The sequence below is a fragment of the Cervus canadensis genome, chromosome 11 (assembly GCF_019320065.1).
Source record: "Cervus canadensis isolate Bull #8, Minnesota chromosome 11, ASM1932006v1, whole genome shotgun sequence".
Classification (NCBI taxonomy): Eukaryota; Metazoa; Chordata; class Mammalia; order Artiodactyla; family Cervidae; genus Cervus; species Cervus canadensis.
Genome location: NC_057396.1, coordinates 27,840,779 through 27,858,566, shown reverse-complemented (window position 1 = coordinate 27,858,566; position 17,788 = coordinate 27,840,779). Strand labels below are relative to the sequence as shown.

Below are 17,788 nucleotides of genomic sequence, written 5' to 3'. Positions count from 1 at the left end.
TACAATCACATTCTATCTCCTTATTCTTCTTTACTTTATATTATATATATTTGATATATAGTATCTCTTTGCTTATTTATTTACTCCATACTCCCCTACCCCCATCTTCCTTAGGATGGGGAAGATTCTTGGCCCTCCAGGCTTCATCCCCCCAAGTGCTTGGCAGGCAGTTTGGCTCCTGGCCACTCACCAGCCGGGAACTGTACATGGATGATTTGATGGGTGTGGCCACAGGGCAGTTGATTCGCTTCTCCTTTTGTCGTCGGTTGCAGAACCAGACCCTCACCACCTCCTTCTCCATGGACAACTGCTCTGCAATCATGGAGATCTCCTCAGAGCTGGGTTTGGGGTTCTACAGAAACCAAAGGGACAGGTCATCAGGAGGAGAAGGGAACAGGACCAAGAATCAAAGGTGGGGGAGAGATGTTCCAGGAAGCAGGATAGAACAATAGATGGAGCAAAAGCTTTAGAATCAGACCTGAGATGGAACAGTGGTTTTAGCCCTCACTCTGTGGCCTCAGGAAACTTTCCGAACCTCTCTGAGCCTCAGTCTTACCATCTGTGAAAGGAGAGTAATAATGACTACTGTATAGGAATATTGTGGAGACTGAAGGAGAAAATGTGTGTCAACCGCAGGGCCTGACACAGGGTGGAGGCTCTTCTCTCATTTCTTCTCCAGGATAAGTTCTGAATGAAGAAGCTGATGAGCTTGGTGGGGCAGGCTGAGTCCCCAGAACCCATGTTCTGCTCTTTCCTCATAATCTGAGGAAAACTTCTCTCAGCTGGTTTCTTCCTGCCTACCTCAGAATAGGAAACAATAGAGTTAAAACATGTGGACCCATCAAGACTATAGAGGAGATAAACATGTCTGTGTGTGTGTGTGTGTGTGTGTGTGTGTGTGTGTGTGTTAGTCGATAAGTTGTGTCTGACTCTTTGCGGCTCCATGGACTGTAGCCTGCCAGGCTCTTCCATCCATGGAATTTTCCAGGCAGGAGTACTGCAGAGGTTTATGATTTCCTTCTCCATGGGATCTTCCCAACCCAGGGACTGAACCTGCATCTCTAGGTCTCCTGCATTGGCAGGTGGCTTCTTTCCCACTGAGCCATCAGGGAAGCCCATACATTTGTATACACACTCAAATATATATATATATATATATATCCATCATTCCTTTGTTTTGACCGCTTCCACTCCCAACTCAATCTTTGATCTTAGCCCCCTTTCTCTCCTTTCTACAGCCTCCCTTACTCTTGCTACTCTGAGAAACTTCAGCAAAAGGAAAAGCCAACTTTCATGATCCTGCCAGCAGGATGCAGCCATCAACTCCTCAGTCACATGCATGGGGGAATCTGCTGGGGAGGCAGCAGACCTGGAGGCCTGTGGCCTGTAAGGCAGAACTAGGCCACGGAAACATCCTTGAGGGACCTGAGTGGTGTGGATGGAAACTCTGGAGGCCGGTCCCTAAGGGACCCTGATTAAAGGCTCTTTAGGCCCCACATGTTTATCCCTCGTCTCTTCCCCAGCTCCCATGGGACACATAACTGGTATTATTAGCTTCCACATATTGACTCCAGAATACACTTTTGCTGCAAGTTCAAAACAATGTGTGTATGTAATATGATCACAAATATTTAAGTGTATGTGAAGTGAAAGTGTTAGTCGCTCAGTCATGTCCAATTCTTTACAACTCCCTGGACTATAGCCTGTCAGGCTCCTCTGTCCATGGAATTCTCCAGGCAACAATTCTGGAGTGGGTTGTCATCTCCTTTTCCAGGGGATCTTCCCGACCCAGGGATCGAACCCAGGTCTCCTGCACTGCAGGCAGATTCTTTACCATCTGAGCCACCAGGGAAGCAAGTGTGTGCAGAAGAAAGAAATAGAAGGACATACATAGACGACATTTGGTGGTGAATTTTTTTCCGACTTCCCTGCATTTTCCAAATTCTTTACAATGAGTATTTATTTGATGTATATTATTTGAAAAATACAAAGTAATACGAGGAAGGTAAAGAATATGTACACAAGGCTCTGCTTCCTTTATCTCAACTGGATACAGATACAATCCTCTCCACTAGGATTCTGGATCCCAGTCTAAATCTCTCTGCTCGAGGGATCATGGGTACCAAATAGAGGTCAGAGGCAGCAGGGTCAGTGGGGGAGGAAGTTTCTGGAACCCAGCCTGTCACTCAAACGCCTGGAGAAGGAGCAGGTCTCTGTTTTCTGACCCTTTCCCAGGGCAGGTGTTGGGGGGCTCAGGGCTGGTGCTGAAGGACCTGTGCGTGTGTGCTCACCCTCCTGTGCAAGTCAGCCCACTAGCCCCCACCACAAGGATCTGCTCACATCTTGAAATCTCTTCTCCAGAGTCAGACGGATGTTGGTCTCGATGCTGGTCCGCTTCTTCCTCTTCCTCCCGAACACCTCGCTGAGGGCAGGGTAAGAGTTGGGGGTGCTCATGGAGGGGTCCGATGGGGAGGACTCTGCGGAGCGGGAGAGGAGGAGGCTCAGAGAGGGGAAGGCAGCCGGTGCAGGCTCTGTCTCCCTGGACTTGAGGTCCCATGACCCTTCCCCAGCAGGTCCGCAGCGCCCCCCCCCAACCCCCACCACCCACCGCTGCAGGGGAGCAGGAACAGCCCGAGAATCCTGCTTCTCCTCACTGCTCCGGGCAAAGGTCCTCCACGCCTCCCACCACGGTGCCTCCAGTGTTTGCGGTCATGGTTCAGGGACACCCAGACATCAGCGGCACGTGTGGGTGTGAGTGGGTGAGGGCAGGGCTCCAAGTGGCACTCACGGGTCTGTCTTTTACAAGGAGGCCTGGATGTGAATCCTGAGGGAAATGGGAACTGGGGTCTTGAGCTAAAAGCAATGGCCCTTGGTGGCCGGATGCTGGTGTGAGGCCACGTCCTTTGCAGCGTGAGTGCTGCAGCTGAGGTGGTGTGAGGGGTCAACTGGGAGGGCCCTCAGAAGCATTCAGGTGCAGACAGGGAGTCACGCCAGAAGAGATCTGAAGGTCCTTTCCCAAAGATCCTAAGACTCTCTGGTCATCTCTCTCAGTTCAGCGCTCCAGTAAAACCTGCCCAAGGGTCTGCCTGGTGGGGATGCTTCCTTACCCCCTCCCTTGTTTCCATGTGGAGGGACTTCCAAGAGGGTCACACCCTTGGCTGCCCATCTCCCACTCTCCTCTTTCTCCATAGTGACCACTGGGAAGTGAAGTGTTAGTCACTTAGTCATGTCTGACTCCTTGTGACCCCATGGACTATATAGCCCGCCAGGCTCCTCTGTCCATGGGATTCTCCAGGCAAGAATACTGGCGTGGGTTGCCATTCCCTTCTCCAGGGGATCTTCATGACCCAGGGATCAAACCCGGGTCTCCTGCACTGCAGGCAGAATCTTGACCATCTGAGTCCCCAGGGAAACCCCATAGGAACCATTAAGCCACACTATCTACAGACTAGAGCCCAGCCGCCCCAACTGGCTCTGCTCCTCCCTCTTCACTGAGATCAATGTTCTCACCCTGGGACTTTGTGCTACCCCCACCCTGCCCCGGGGACATCTGGCACTATCTTGTGACATTTTGGATGTTACAACAGGGGGTGGGCATCTAGTGTGTAGAGACCAAGGATGCTGCTAAATAGCCTATAATTCATGGGACAGCCTCCATGAAGAAGTATTATCTGTCCCAAGTTACTGCTAATGCATGGTTAAGAACCCTGTCCCATGCTGTTCCCTGACACCAAACTCTTCCGTTCATTATTCCAAATGTTTTGCCCTTGGCTTATACCCTGGGCCTCCTGGAATTGCCTCCATGGCCACCACACCTGACTGAATCCTCCTGCAAACCCCACTCCTGCTGAAACGCTTTCCCAACCAGTCTAGCTCTCAGTAACTTGCTGCCCTCTGAAAACCTACTCAAGAATTAGCCAGATAAAGATCTTTGGTTGTGCCTGTTCCCTCCTCCTCCCAGCCATGAGACCCTGGAGAACCCCATTCCCTATTCCCCTGCTCAACACACAGTAGTCTGGGTGTGTTGGCTCTGCAGACCCCACCTTTGCCTCTGGTGAGCAGTCCTATGGTAAGGCTAGGCAGGTCTGGAGTAGGGAATAAAATAGGGCAAGTCTTTGTGGCCACAGACCTAAAGCCATGTCCTCCATGGCTTTTTCCATAATGAAGCTGACGTCTTCATCTCTATTAGCCTGCCTCCAGTATCTTATTTTTCTGTTGGCTCCAGACTCAGGAGGAGAGGAAAGGGCTCTGTGCGTAGACCACTGAAAGCCCCAGCATAGACCAGTCACCAGCCCCTTCCTGCAGACCTTCGAAGGCAGGGGTCCCCCACCTCTGGGATCTAATGCCTGATGATCTGAGGTGGAGCTGATATAATAATAATAGACATAAAGTGCACAATAAATGTAATGCACTTGAATCATCCCCAAACCACTCCCCAGCCCTGGGGTGTGGAAAAATTGTCTTCCATGAAAACCAGTCCCAGGAGCCTAAAAGGCTGGGGACCCCTGCTCTAAGGCACCATCCATCGTCATGTCCCCAAGGCTTACCTGCATCGTTCAGCCACTTCTCCAGCAGTGGCTTGAGCTTGCACATGTTCTTGAAGCTCAGATTGAGGGCCTCAAATCGTGAGATAGTCGTCTGGCTGAAGTCGTTACCATACAGCTTTCCCATGGCCAGACCCACATCTCCCTGCATGTGGGGGTGGAGAGGGAGGAACTTGATTGACAGGTCCCTTCTCCCCTTTGTCGACATCCCCCACCATCCTAGCTCCTGGCCACACCTTTTGAGCTCCCACCCATCACCCTGGCTCCCTTCCAGGTTTCTTCCTCTAAGATGGAGACTTGGTTACTTCTCTCCTTACACTCTGAGTGGTCTGTGCCTTGCCCCTGGCCTGGCTCTCATTCCTCACCCCCTCCACCAGCAGGGTCCCCGGCTTCCCTACCAATGGCAACTGTGCCCCGTTGTTAGGGGACACAGGGGCACAATGGGTTTGCCCCAAACACCATGAGCTTGAGTTGCTCTTAAGACTACATTTAGGAAGTCCAGTCTCTACTCAGCCCAAGTTCTTCCACCTCCTCAGTCCCAAACCAAACCTGTGTGAAGCCCAGCTTAATGCGCCTCTGCTTGAAGGTCTTGGCAAACTTCTCCAGCTCCTCCAGGTCACTGGGCTCGTCAGCTCCTCCAGCACTGGGGAGATGCTTGGGCACCGGGAGATGCTGAGATGCTTCCAGATGGGGTTCTAAAGAAGATCCTGGTAGCCCAGGGCGCCCAACTGCCTAAGAGGAGACACACACCAAGCTCACCCACAAATAGTCAACAGATGAAATGGCATTCTCTGAGCTTTTTGCACAAAAGGCCCACTTAGAGGCTAACAGGTTGGATTCCTATTATTTCAGTGTTGTGGAAGTGAAAATTGGAGTTTCTGTGAAGGGACTGGGCTTCCTGGGTGGCTCAGTGGTAAAGAATCCCAATGCAGGGGATGCAGGTTTGATCCCTGAGTCGGGAAGATCCCCTAGGGAAGGAAATGGCAACCCACGCCAGTATACTTGCCTGGGGAATCCCACGGACAGAGGAGCCTGGCGGGCTATAGTCCATGAGGTCGCTCAGACATGACTTAGCGACTAAACAACAACAACATGAAGGGACCAGCAGGAGTAGCTGGGGCAGAAACAGCAGGAGTGTGGGACAGGGCGGTGGCCTTTCTGGGTTTTAGTCTATGACTCATGGTTTGACTCTGAGCAGGTAACTTCCTCCTTTCAGTTTTCCACCGTAAAAGGAGCTAGCAGGGTTGTCTACAAAGATCCCCAAACAAATCTCAAAATGGGAAAAGGAAAAGGTTGTTTGCCTTGTCTCTTCCACAAAGCAAAGTGACTGAGGTGTTCAACAGGCATTAACTGAAGATAACAAAGGGCATCTGAGACTCATTATGTTAATGGAATTTCCATAAAATTCCAAACTCTCGTGACCACCATTCTAAACCATCATTTTCTTTCATGAGAATATTTTGCTTTCTGCTTTTTTTTTTTAAATCAAAGGTATTCCATTGCTATCCAAGTGCCCCTTGATCGCATTCATGGTTGTCAGGAGATATCCTTTCTTTAGTTTATTTTCATAGAACAGACTGTTATACCTGGAATCCAATTTATGCCTATTGGGGTCAGGAGTAAATCCAACTTGTCCACGAAAAGGGAATGGAACCCAGGCTTGGGGTCCTAAGGGGCTTGTGTCCAGGGCAGTGGCTGCTCCCCATGTGGATGACGTGGTCTAAGTCCACTCTTTTATTTCCTTCCCAGTTTACTCTTTTCCAAGACTGGGGTTAACTTTAGTCTTTTCTTCAGGCTTCCCATTCAGACAGGCAGCCTTGTGATGACCAGAGAAAAGTTAAGGACTCTTTTCCCCGAGGGAGGTTCTTTTAGAGCAGAATGATTTGAAACCACTAGGCTTTGAACCTCTTCAGTGGGGGACTGGGTGGCACAGACCAGACCCTCAGGACAAAGCCTATCTCCTGCATATCCAATCAGCTGCAGAATTGCTTTGAGTCAGCTTCCCCCATTACCCTGTCAGCCCGTCCTTTCTGCCCTTACTTGTTGCTGTTGTTCAGTTACTAAGTCATGTCTGACTCTTTGACCCCATGGACTGCAGCACATCAGGCTTCCCTGTCCTTCACTGTCTCTTGGAGTTTGCTCAAACTCATATCCATTGAGTCAGTGATGCTGTCTAACCATCTCATCCTCTACCCTTCCTGCTGCCACTGTAAGCAGGTCTCTTTACTGATGCCCCAGAATGATCTTAACAATCTTCCAAACAGTCTTTCTGTTTCTGGTCTCACCCAGCTCTTGTGTTATAGGTCACGTGAGTTGATCTTCAGAACCCTCTAAGATTTATTCCAGATCTAAGTCTGTGGTGATGAGATTCTGCTAGCAGTAAGGAAGAGGTCTGAGAGCTTAGGACATTGGTGTCCTTGTTTCTATTAGCCACTAGATGGCACCCTCGGCTCTTCCAGAAGTTCAGTAGACTCTGGCACTGTAAAGCCAGGGGCAATCCATGGGGATCTTAGCACAGAGTAAGGATTAGGATCTCTGCAGTCATTCCCAGCTCTTCTACATGTCAGATTCTGCAGAGCCATCTCATGCAGTGGTGCAGGGGTTAACTGCATGGGGCAGCTAAATGAGGGGAGGGGTGGCAGCTCTGATGTAACTCCAGCTGCTCTGGCCAAGCCACATTCCCTGGTGTGAGGCTGCCTCTGGCCAGAGCAAGCAGTGCCTTTTTTTCTCGCTGGCAAACAGGTGCTGTGTGGCACCAGGGCAGCTCTGCAAAGGGCCCTCTTGCAGACCTCAGTCCTCCCAACCCAGGCACCTGTCCACTACAGAAGCCAATCTACAAAAGCAGTTATATATACATACGTACATATATATATATATATCCCTGCCACGTGGCACATGAAATCTCAGTTTCCTGACCAGGGATTGAACCTGTGCTCCCTGCAGTGGAAGCGCAGAGTTCCCTGGTGGTGGTTCCCTGGACCACCAGGGAAGTCCCTCAAAGAGTGGTTCTTAAGAGAGGCCCAGAGATGAGACACCCTGTCTTGCTGTTCTCCTGACATCAAGCTGTGAATCTCTGGTCTCCTCCTTGGGACTTGAGAGCACCAGGAGGGTTGGCAGTCACCTTGGTGTCCCTGGAAAGTTAGCTGAGCCCTGCAGAGGACTGATGCAGGGGCCTGATCAGGGAGGGATGGAATGCCTGTGTCCAGAGCAGGCTAGCCCAGGAGGTGGACTCTCTGGCTTCTAATTCTGGCTCCACGAGTGACACTGGGTCACTCATTTCCTCTGACTGTGACTTGAATTTCCCCCTCTGTGTCAATGGAGACAATCCCTTGCTATTTCCCCTCCCCAGAGGGAGAAACCAGGGAACTTAATTCCATCAAGAGCTGAGAGGTTTCTAGAGGGGACAGGAGGAGCATGCCTGTTTACCTGGGATGCCAGGCCAGGCCCCGTCTGCGGGAGGAGGAGGGAGCTCTGTTGCTGCGGAAAGGGGAGAAGATTCGGCTGCAGACCTGGGTAAAAGGGGAAGAACAAAGCAACAAACGCATAAAATTCAGGACAGCTGAAAGACATGCTCTACCTGATAACCATCCCCACCCCCCACTACTTAATCCCCCCAACTCCCCCGGAGCCCCGAGGAAAGGCCCCCACGGGCACTATCAGGATTGCCACACACAGGTGGAGGCAAATCAGACATGGGGATAAACAGATGTAAACAGCAGTCCCCAAACCAGTCCTTCTGCTTGCCTGCCTGCCTGCCTGCCTGCCTAGAGTGGTACAAAGGCTGAGGAGGGTCAAGGAAACCAGCTCTGGGAAACCCAAGGTGGGAAGGAAATGAAGGGGGTGACCACTCAGAATTCAAGCTGGGGCTGAGGGCTTTCGTTTTGCCTGCAGAAGTAGCTGGGATGGCTAGAGAGGCCTAGCCACATCTGCAAAGATGCCAGGTCAAAGGAACGGAGCCATACAGCCCTAAAGGGCAGCAGGCAAGTGCCAGAGGCTCTTGGCAGGACCCAGACATTGTACACTTGGGAGGAAGGGCTAAGAGAGAGAAGGGAAGAGCCCAGGCCAAGCTTCTGGCAACTTCTCGCTGGTGGTATGGACTCTACCTGCTTGTTCGCACTGCCTGAGGTCTGCTTCCTCCTTCTTGCTCCAGGAAAACCGTCCATGGAGCGCTCTGCCTGGCTGGTGCTTGTGACAACGGCCTCCCTCTGAGAAGAGCCACAGCCAGGAACTGTCACTCCCATTATGGGAATGGAGCCATCCAATACCAAAGCACATGACGGGGCAGGTCACCCCACGCACTCAGCACAGAGCAGAACCTTGGGGTCTCTGATGTCCCTAAGCTGTTCTGGGTCACTGATGTGTAGCATCTACTGAGGCTGACCACTGTACTCTTCAGAATGAAGAAATGCTACATCAGCTTAGCGACAACAGAGGCCCCGAAGACTTAAGTTTTCCTTATTACAATACATAGGCAAGAAAAATAAAATATCATAGGCAAATCTGCAGCCACATGGATGGACCTAGAGATGGCCATACTGAGTGAAGTAAGTCAGATAGAGAAGAAATATCCTGTGACATCCTTTATATATGGAATCTGAAGAGAAATGATTTACCCTAGACAAATGAACTTATTTACAAAGCAGAAAGAAACTCACTGGCTTAGAGAACAAACTTATGGTTGCCGGAGGAATAATGGGGGGACAGCTAGGGAGTTTGGGATAGACATGTACACACCACTGTATTTAAAATGGATAGCTAACAAGGATCTACTGTGTAGCACAGAGTACTCTGCTCAGGGTTTTGTGGCAGCCTGGATGGGTGGGGAGTTCAGGGGAGAATGGAAACATGTATATGTATGGCTGAGTCCCTTCACTGTTCACTGGAAACTATCATAACATTGTTAATTGGCTATATCCCAACACAATATAAAACATTAAAAAATAATAATAAAGTTAAAAATACATAAGCAAGAAAGCTCCTATAAGTAACCCTGTACCGAGAGTCAGAGGTATGAGTACTAATAGTGATCTGACATTTACATTGCATTTTGAAATGTACAAAGCCCTCTCACACACATTACTTCAAATAACTCTCAGTAACCTTTTGAGGCAGAGTTTTACTATGATTCCATTTTTAGGGAGAAGAAAAAGGAACCTCAGGTCAGGTAAGGTTCTCAAGGAGACCCAGCTAGTAAGTGACTTTTTTTAACCAATGAGTTTTTCTGATTCTAAATACTAAACTGTATTGCCCCTCTGTGTCACACACTAGCCTCATTGGTTTTATGCCTGAGCCAGTTTCACAATACCATTTTTCAAAAAGAAATAGAATTAACTGTTAACTTCCCTTTCCTATGCCAAGAGTAGGATGTATACTGGTTAGTGAATGCAGATACTCACAGATTCACATATGTCCTCATTCATCATCATCATAACACTCTGAGATGACTTGGAAACTAAGGATACCTATCACTGGAGCAGGTGCTAAGGACAGAAGGCAAGACTGCATTTTTGTTGCATTCTGGATCTCCAAAGCCTCTCTTTGGGATTTGAACAACGGAGGGAAGCTTAGACGTCATCACTTTCAGCTCTAGTTGGTGGAGGTGGGAGAGGGCGGGGCAGTACCATGCAATGCCAAAAAAAAATGGGCTTCTGACAGACTGTTACGGAACTTTCTAGTAGGTCATTGGTGACCTCATAAGACCGCCTACCATTCGAGGTTATTTTTAAAGATGTCAGAAAAATCCCTCCACAGAACTCTTGGCATATCAAGCTCAAGAAATGTTAGTTATTACTGTGAGTATTCTAATCTGCTTGTTCTTGGTCAAGGAGAAGTTCTCTGTGAGGAGCTTCCCTGTTGGAGGAAACCCGAGAATGCTCTGCATAGCCTGTGGGTGGCGCTGCCGCCCCACACAAACGGAATTGCAGCTCCCCAAGGGCGGGCGTCTGTTTCCACATCCTGAGTCCTGGGGAGGTTTCCAAGGAACTGGGACTGCGTTTCCTAAAGAGTTCCTCCTTCCTCGCTCTGCCCCAGCTCTGCCACCCTTCACCTTTGGTTTCAACTGGTCATGAAATTAAGGAAGATGGGAGAGGCAAAAGGAGAAATATTCTCAACCCGAAGGGCAATACTGGGTTCCTTCCTCAGGCCCTGAGCTGGATAAGCCACTCTTGATACCAGAGGGTGAGCCGGTCACCCACCAACCCTAACGTGGCACTAGCGGTAAAGGGCCCGCTTGCCAGTGCAGGAAGCATAAGAGACTCGGGTTCGACCCCTGGGTGGGGAAGATTCCCCTGGAGAAGGAAACTGCATCCCACTCCAGTATTCTTGCCTGGAGAATCCCATGGATTGTCCATAGGGTTGCCAAGAGTTGGACACGACTGAAGTGACTTAGCACACACACACGCACATGAGTTCGTCACCCACACCCCAAACTTGGTCCCCAGCAGGCAGGAGCAGCCCTTTACCACCCTTGTCTGTATAGGAAACCCCCAGGGTTCTCACCTTGCTGCCCAGGCTGGGTCTGAGATAGCAGGAACTGGGAAACAGACTGTAGGTGTCCGGGAACCAGCACGAGCTGCTGGAGTGAGTGGAGGGAGGCCATGTCCTGTGCGGGGAGACACAGACATCATAGAGTTTACAAGCTGGGAGCACGGGCTCCATCCATCCGCTGCCTGTCTGTCCCAAGGGTATCCACCGGGAGCTTGCCCTATGCCTCCGTGTGTCCCTGTATTTGGCACATAGCAGCTACCCCGTTAATGCTGCTGTTGATACACTGCCTGCCCTCAGTCAAGCCATGCCTTGCAGCCTGTTGTTACTTAACCTTGCCTTGTTATTTAACTTTCGTGTGTGTCAGAACTGTCTCCCAGCTGGACTGATAATGCCCCTAGGACACAGACTGTGGGTATTACCCATCTCTCAGAGGTTTACCCTAGAAATGACAAGCAATCCACTTTTTTTTTCTTAATCTCATGCCATTTGATTATACTAAAAGCCATTTTTATCTTGGCCATTTCCAGGGTCTAAACTATTCCTGGAGGAAGAGGCCCGTTACGTGCTCTTAATAAAAACGCTTTGATGAAACAGAAAGTCCATTTCCCCTGGGGGTTCCTCCCATTAGACCCCACAAAGAGAAATACCAGTCCCAATATACAGGGACCTGGGAGTCCTCTGTGATCTAGACCCAAGGGAGTCTGTGATCCCCACAGGACTGAGCTTAGGTCTGTGCACAAAGAAAAGACTTAGTAAATTCTTGCTGAAAAGAAGTGAAAGAATAAATGCACATTCTAGGCTTAAATATTTCCAGGGAAGAGGCAACTCTTTCTTCCCTGGGGGAATCCATATCAAATCAGGGACTCACCCTGTGGACACCCAGCCTTCTCAGACATTTGTCATTACTGTTTCAGGAGCCTCTTTATTCCTTCTAGCTTGACAAACTCTTGAGGAAGGAGAATGGGCTTAGTTGGGACAGAGGTGCTCTGTAACCATAGCTGTCATCGTGGGGCTCCACTGAATATGGCTGGCAAACCCCAGCCTCACAGCTGCGAGCTCCATCAATTGGCAAGAAAGGCTGCTTTTTCTCCCAGAGGGGTGGAGACCTCCCTCTTTGCATAAGTAGCCAGGCTTTATCTTTCTGAGGAGTGTCTGGTAGCCCTAACCTCACCTCAGACACCCAAGTTTCCCTGCAGGGGATTCTTTGGCCCGATCTGGACCCACTGAAAACCAGATCCAGGGGTGAAGCATTTTGCAGGAGGCTCGCCTGAGACTCACTGGCCCACTGAGACTGTTAGGGCTCCCCAACTCGAGCTGGCATTTACCCCAGACATTTGATTTCCGGGCATCATGGCAGGTCCTTGACTCAGGTGACATGGTCGATGAGAGAGAGTCTGCTGCAGGGAATCGCTGAGGTCCTCAGTTTTAATCTGTAAGTGGAGGCAGGGAGAAGAAGCATCAGTTCAGGACCCCTCAGGCAGACGGAAGGGGAAACTTGGAGAAGACGGAGGCAGGAGATGTTCAACAAGCCCCGAGAGTCAAAGAACTTGCTCAGCGCCTATTGGGCTGCTTGATTTTCCTGCCTATGTGAGTCCTTTAGGTCAGGGCAGCTGGTAAGGCACAGAGGTTGAGAGGCTCTCGGGGGAAATGTCCTCGAGACGGGGGATCCACTTGGATTGATTGCTCCTGAACACCATGGCCTGTGCTGGTATGTACAGCAATATACGCTCTTCCTCGCTAAAACTCAAAAAATGAAGAATTTTTGTAGTGACTTCAAACATTTCTTTTGGACTGTTAGATGATATTCTTTTTTCTTGGGGGTGGCATGTTAGAATTTCTTTTTGTAAATGATAGTGCTCCTCAATGGAATTTTTATTCCATTTTATTTCTTTATTTATTTATTTACGGCTGAGCTGGGTCCCCACTGCTGTGCAGGTTTTTCTGTAGCTGTGGTGAGCAGGGGCTGCTCTCCAGATGCAGTGCACGAGCCTCTCTTGCTGTGGAGCATGGGCTTTAGAGTGCACAGGCTTCAGCAGTTGCAGTCTGAGGGCTCAGTAGTTGTGGCGGGCTTAGTTGCTTCACAGCATGTGGGATCTTCCCAGATCAGGGATCAAACCCGTGTCTCCTGCATTGGCAGGTGGATTCTTTACCACTGAGACACCAGGGAAGCCCCCTAAATGGTATTTTTAAAACTCCCCACTTTATAAAGTTTTTTAAAAAAAGTGAAAAAGGTAATTCTTTACCAATCTCTCTTATATTCTGTTTTTTATTTTCCTGGTCCACAAAATCGCAAAGTCCGGGAACCAGCTTCCCTGCATCCCCCTGTGTTTTCTACACTAACCTGCCCTCTGTGAGCTGAGCTGCTTTGGCAGTCAGCTTCTTTAGCCATGCGGTTTGGGTGACAGACTTCGCCTGTCTCCCTGCAGGTGGGGACATGCTCCCTCACAGTCACTGCTGAAGTTGCAGCCTGAGGGGCCTGTGGTGGTTTCCACACTCTCTCCAGCTTCTACCACCCTTCAGTGGCAGCACCAGCCACCCACCTGTGGGTTTTCCAGGTGTCCAAGGGCAGGGCAGGAAGTTCTACCTGTGCCCACCACTCCTCCCACCCTGAGAACAACTACCCTCTTGCAGCCTTTCAAAAAGTCCATTGTGGGGGTGGAGGGTGGGTAGGGAGTATGCAAGGGACTCTGAATTCATATAATACAGCAGGGAGCTTGGGATACAGACAGAACCTTATAAAAGACATGGTGGGGCGGGGGTGGGTATGGCTCTGCTGGAACCTCTTGTCCATAGGAATCTTGGCTTAAACCATTTTCTTGGGCTATGCTGGGAATATCACTGGCATCCTGGAATCTTTCATGTCTGCATTAGTTTAACACAAGTCACAGGTACAGACTAACAGCTCTACCTGTGCTCAACTGCTGTGGGAAAATGGTGCTTTGGATCACTAAAGAAAGAACTCCCTTTGGTTGGAGAGTTAAGAAGATCTTGTTGAGTGACACAGACCGAGGGGGGAGCCCATGTCCTAAATATGGTACTTCGTACCTAGTGGGAACCCAATTTGTGTTAACTGAATCAAAGACACAAACAGAGTCTCTCTCCCCATCCTCCACTGGGATACAGTGAGGAAAACATCGAACAGGGAGCTAGAACCTGCTTCTAGTCCCAACTCTGACCCTAGTTTACAACATAACCTTGAGCAATCATTTCATCTCTGTGAGACTTGGTTTCCCCATTCTACATGATTTTTCTTTTGCTCCTCCAAGTTGCTGCAGTGCTCTTAGATAAAGCAGATCTAAACAGCACCAGGAAGCCCTGCTTGTACCAAAAGTGATAAGAAGATGCTCCTTTTAGGGATGGTCTTTACACATCTTTCCTCTCTTTCCTCACCTAAGGAGACTATTCTGGAAACTTGGAAGCAAAGGGGAGGAAGTCAGAGTGTCAGAGAACAGCCTAGTGGGGGCAGAAAGTTAGACATCCAGAAAACTCCATGGGCACTGCCCCCCCAGGAGTGATCTCCAGAACATCCTCCATCCCCACCCCTAATGCCCTTCAGCTCTCCCCACCCACCATACTTGGCATCTCCATCTAAGAAGTTCTGGTGTCCTAGTTCTTCCCCCAGAAGTTAGAATTTTCACATCCTAGATTCCACGGAAACATTCGTTAGCAGATTTTTGAAAGCTCAAAATAGATGATAAACTACTTATTTCAGATCACCACCAAGCTCAAGCTTTGCTCAGAGGGGAGATTTTACTTAAGCAAAGCCTCCCTTCCCCCACACAACTCTTTTGCACTCCCCTCGTTCTCCCAGGCATCCCTCATCCCCAGTGGGGATAGGTGAGACAGGATGGAGGAAGGGAGACTGAGGGAGAATATGGAAAATCGGAGCTCACAGCACGCTGGTGGAACCGCCGCAGGTAGCTTGGCAGGGCTCCAGCTCGGAGGCAAGTGGCAGGGTTCCTTTATAGACTCATTATGCGCAATGGGGAGATAAGAAGGTGCAGCTATGACAGAGCTTGAAAACATGCGCTTTGCCTCCAACCTGAGTGCTATCTGTTAGAATCAGTGCCAGGTCTTCCTGCAACACTTAATTTCAGAAACCAGTGCCATCATAAAAGAAAATGCACCCTTTCATCTGCTTTCTGGATCAATTGCCCTCCACACTCTTTCAGGGGTGCTGCCGACCTCCCACTTCTGAAAATGAGGTTCCTGATAGCAAAACATCCCCCTGGGTGTTAGCCTGGGGGTGTTCTGACAACTCCATGTGTTACTCATCTGAGTTTTTGCTTTATCGACACCTTATTCTTTCATTTTTCATCATTTACTACCCCTTGGGTATGAGTTGATGATGGTGAACCCCAAAGAAGGCAATCCTGAAGAAACCAATTTGAAAGACAGCAAAGCAGAAGACTTTTCCTGTGACAAGTTCTAAAATCTCCACTTTGGTCAGTGAGTCTCAGAAAGAGCTGAACTGGACTAGGAGGAGAAGACACGGCAGCAACTCTGTCTGCTTCCCACGCCTCTGCCGCCCCCCTGCACACTTCTCCGATTACTCTCGGAGAGTTCAGAGGCTAAGAAACTAAGAAATCAAGTCCCTTCCAAATCCAAAAATCCCTCTCACAGCTGTCAAATGGAAAACACTGGAGTCTTTCCAGGCAACTGGGTGTTGGCTGTGGATCGGGACGATGAGATAGAGAGACTTCTGTTGGATCCCATTGACTTATAATGTGAGAACCAGAGGCGAATTGGACGAAAACTCAATTTCCTGCATACTTGTGAAAACCCCACCAAACCCACAGCCTCCCTGAAACTGTGCATATCATCTGCAGGGTCCCTTTGGAGCGTCTTTTCATGCCAGTAGATTAATTCTCCAGGCCCTGTTGTGATGGACTGATCCCTGGGGACATGAGCCACCACAGAGGGCTCTGCCCGGTCAAGGCCCGCTCAAGGCCATCGATCACTCTGCCCATCTATTAGACACAGTTAGTTAGTTTAGGATCTTCTCCACCCATTGTGCTGAGTTACACTGAGTCTTGGGTAGTGACCAGAGAGGTAAAGACGTATCATGGGTGATTATCTTTCCTAATCCGAGCGAACTCCCTGACATCACCTGCTTATAGAAAGCAATAAGTAGTCTCGTTCTGGGAAGAGAGAGCCCTTTATGATGAACTGGAAACCCTTCAAACATTCCTTACTTAGCTTCACCTCCCAGTCAGGAAGTTTGAAGACAAGTGCTTATCTTCCTATCTCATGGAGACCAGGAGTGCTTCAGAGATGGGTGTACAGTTACACAACAGGACACTGGCTAAATCCTGACAAGGGAATGGTCCTCTGACCCTCCCCTGGCACTCTTTCTACAAAACAGTACCACACACTTCCCGGGGATGGGAGAGAGAACAGACTATAGGTGATGGAAAAGGTGATGCTGTGGTCCACACAAACACTTGAACCTCTTTATTAACCATCTGATGGGGCACGGGGGGCTGGCGTACTTAGCCTTAGCCCCCTCCCCGTGACATGTCACATGGCCCTCTCCTGGGGGAAAAACAACCCGACACTAATGAATATATCACTGGCAATGAAAACGATCAAAGCTGTAGTGCCAGTTGCATAACTCGTTTGTGGAAAGTGTTTCATAAACATTTCACAAGAAGGAGAATTTCAAAGCGTGAACATCTCCCAACCTGCCTTCAATTACAGGCAAGATTTTTTTTTTTGGTTGTTATTTCTCCCTCCCCCCACCCACCCGCCCCTTCTATACTTCTCCAGAGCAGTGAGGAAGAGTTTCTGTTTTGTAACTGATTTATAAAAGGGTTGATAAACATTTTGCTAATGAACAATCCTAAAAATACATTCCAAGTGGTGGAATGGGGCAGGCAGGTAACTCAGATGAACAAGGCTGAGAGTCCCCTAAGAGATGCTGGCTGTACTTTTGCCCGAGGGACTCCCCTTTCTCCATGGCTCATGACTGCTTCCCATGAGTCCAAGGCTCCTGCCCCCTTGGGTCCCAGTGGGAAGTGCCTGGGGAGAAGAGGTGGACTGGATGAGGTCTAGTCAGGTCTATGACAGGCCAGCCTACATGCACCTTCTTTAAAAAACAGTTTTGTGACTGTTTTCTTTTCAATTAGGTGTTCTGGGTCTTCATTGCGGTGTGAGGGTTTTCTCTGCTGTGGTGAGTGGGGGCTACTCTTTTTTGCAGTGCATGGACTTCCCATTGTGGTAGCTTCTCTTGTAGAGTGGGCTTCCCAAGTACCTTAGTGGTAAAGAATCTGCCTCCAGTGCAGGAGATGTGGGTTCGATCCCTGGGTTGTGAAGATCCCTGGGAGAAGGAAATAGCAACCCACTCCAGTATTCTTGCTTGGGAAATCCCACGGACAGATGAGCCTGGTGGGCTATAGGCCATGGTGTTGCAAAAGAGTTGGATATGACTTAGCAACTAAACAGGAGAAGGCAATGGCACCCCACTCCAGTACACTCACGAGGAAAATCCCATGGACGGAGGAGCCTGCTAGGCTGCAGTCCATGGGGTCGCTAAGAGTCGGACAAGACTGAGCGACTTCACTTTCACTTTTCACTTTCATGCATTGGAGAAGGAAATGGCAACCCACTCCAGTGTTCTTGCCTGGAGAATCCCAGGGATGGGGGAGCCTGGTGGGCTGCCGTCTATGGGGTCGCACAGAGTCGGACACGACTGAAGCGACTTAGCAGCAGCAGCAGCAGCAACAAAACAGTAAGAAATCTTGTAGAGCACAGGCTCT

General features: G+C 49.5%; 1 protein-coding gene across 5 annotated transcripts in view; it reads right to left on the bottom strand.

Moving 5' to 3' along the window:
* POU2F3 (POU class 2 homeobox 3) overlaps positions 1 to 17,788 on the bottom strand; it is a 90,402-nt gene that overhangs the window by 9,777 nt on the left and 62,837 nt on the right. For all 5 annotated transcript variants that reach the window (XM_043482702.1, XM_043482704.1, XM_043482700.1 and 2 more), the window contains 7 exons: positions 12,356 to 12,460; positions 11,043 to 11,145; positions 7,971 to 8,053; positions 5,094 to 5,276; positions 4,548 to 4,689; positions 2,341 to 2,477; positions 191 to 352 (listed from right to left, as the gene is read on the bottom strand). In XM_043482702.1, coding sequence (XP_043338637.1) covers positions 191 to 352; positions 2,341 to 2,477; positions 4,548 to 4,689; positions 5,094 to 5,276; positions 7,971 to 8,053; positions 11,043 to 11,145; positions 12,356 to 12,460 — 915 coding nt within the window. The remainder of the gene's footprint in view (positions 1 to 190; positions 353 to 2,340; positions 2,478 to 4,547; positions 4,690 to 5,093; positions 5,277 to 7,970; positions 8,054 to 11,042; positions 11,146 to 12,355; positions 12,461 to 17,788) is intronic.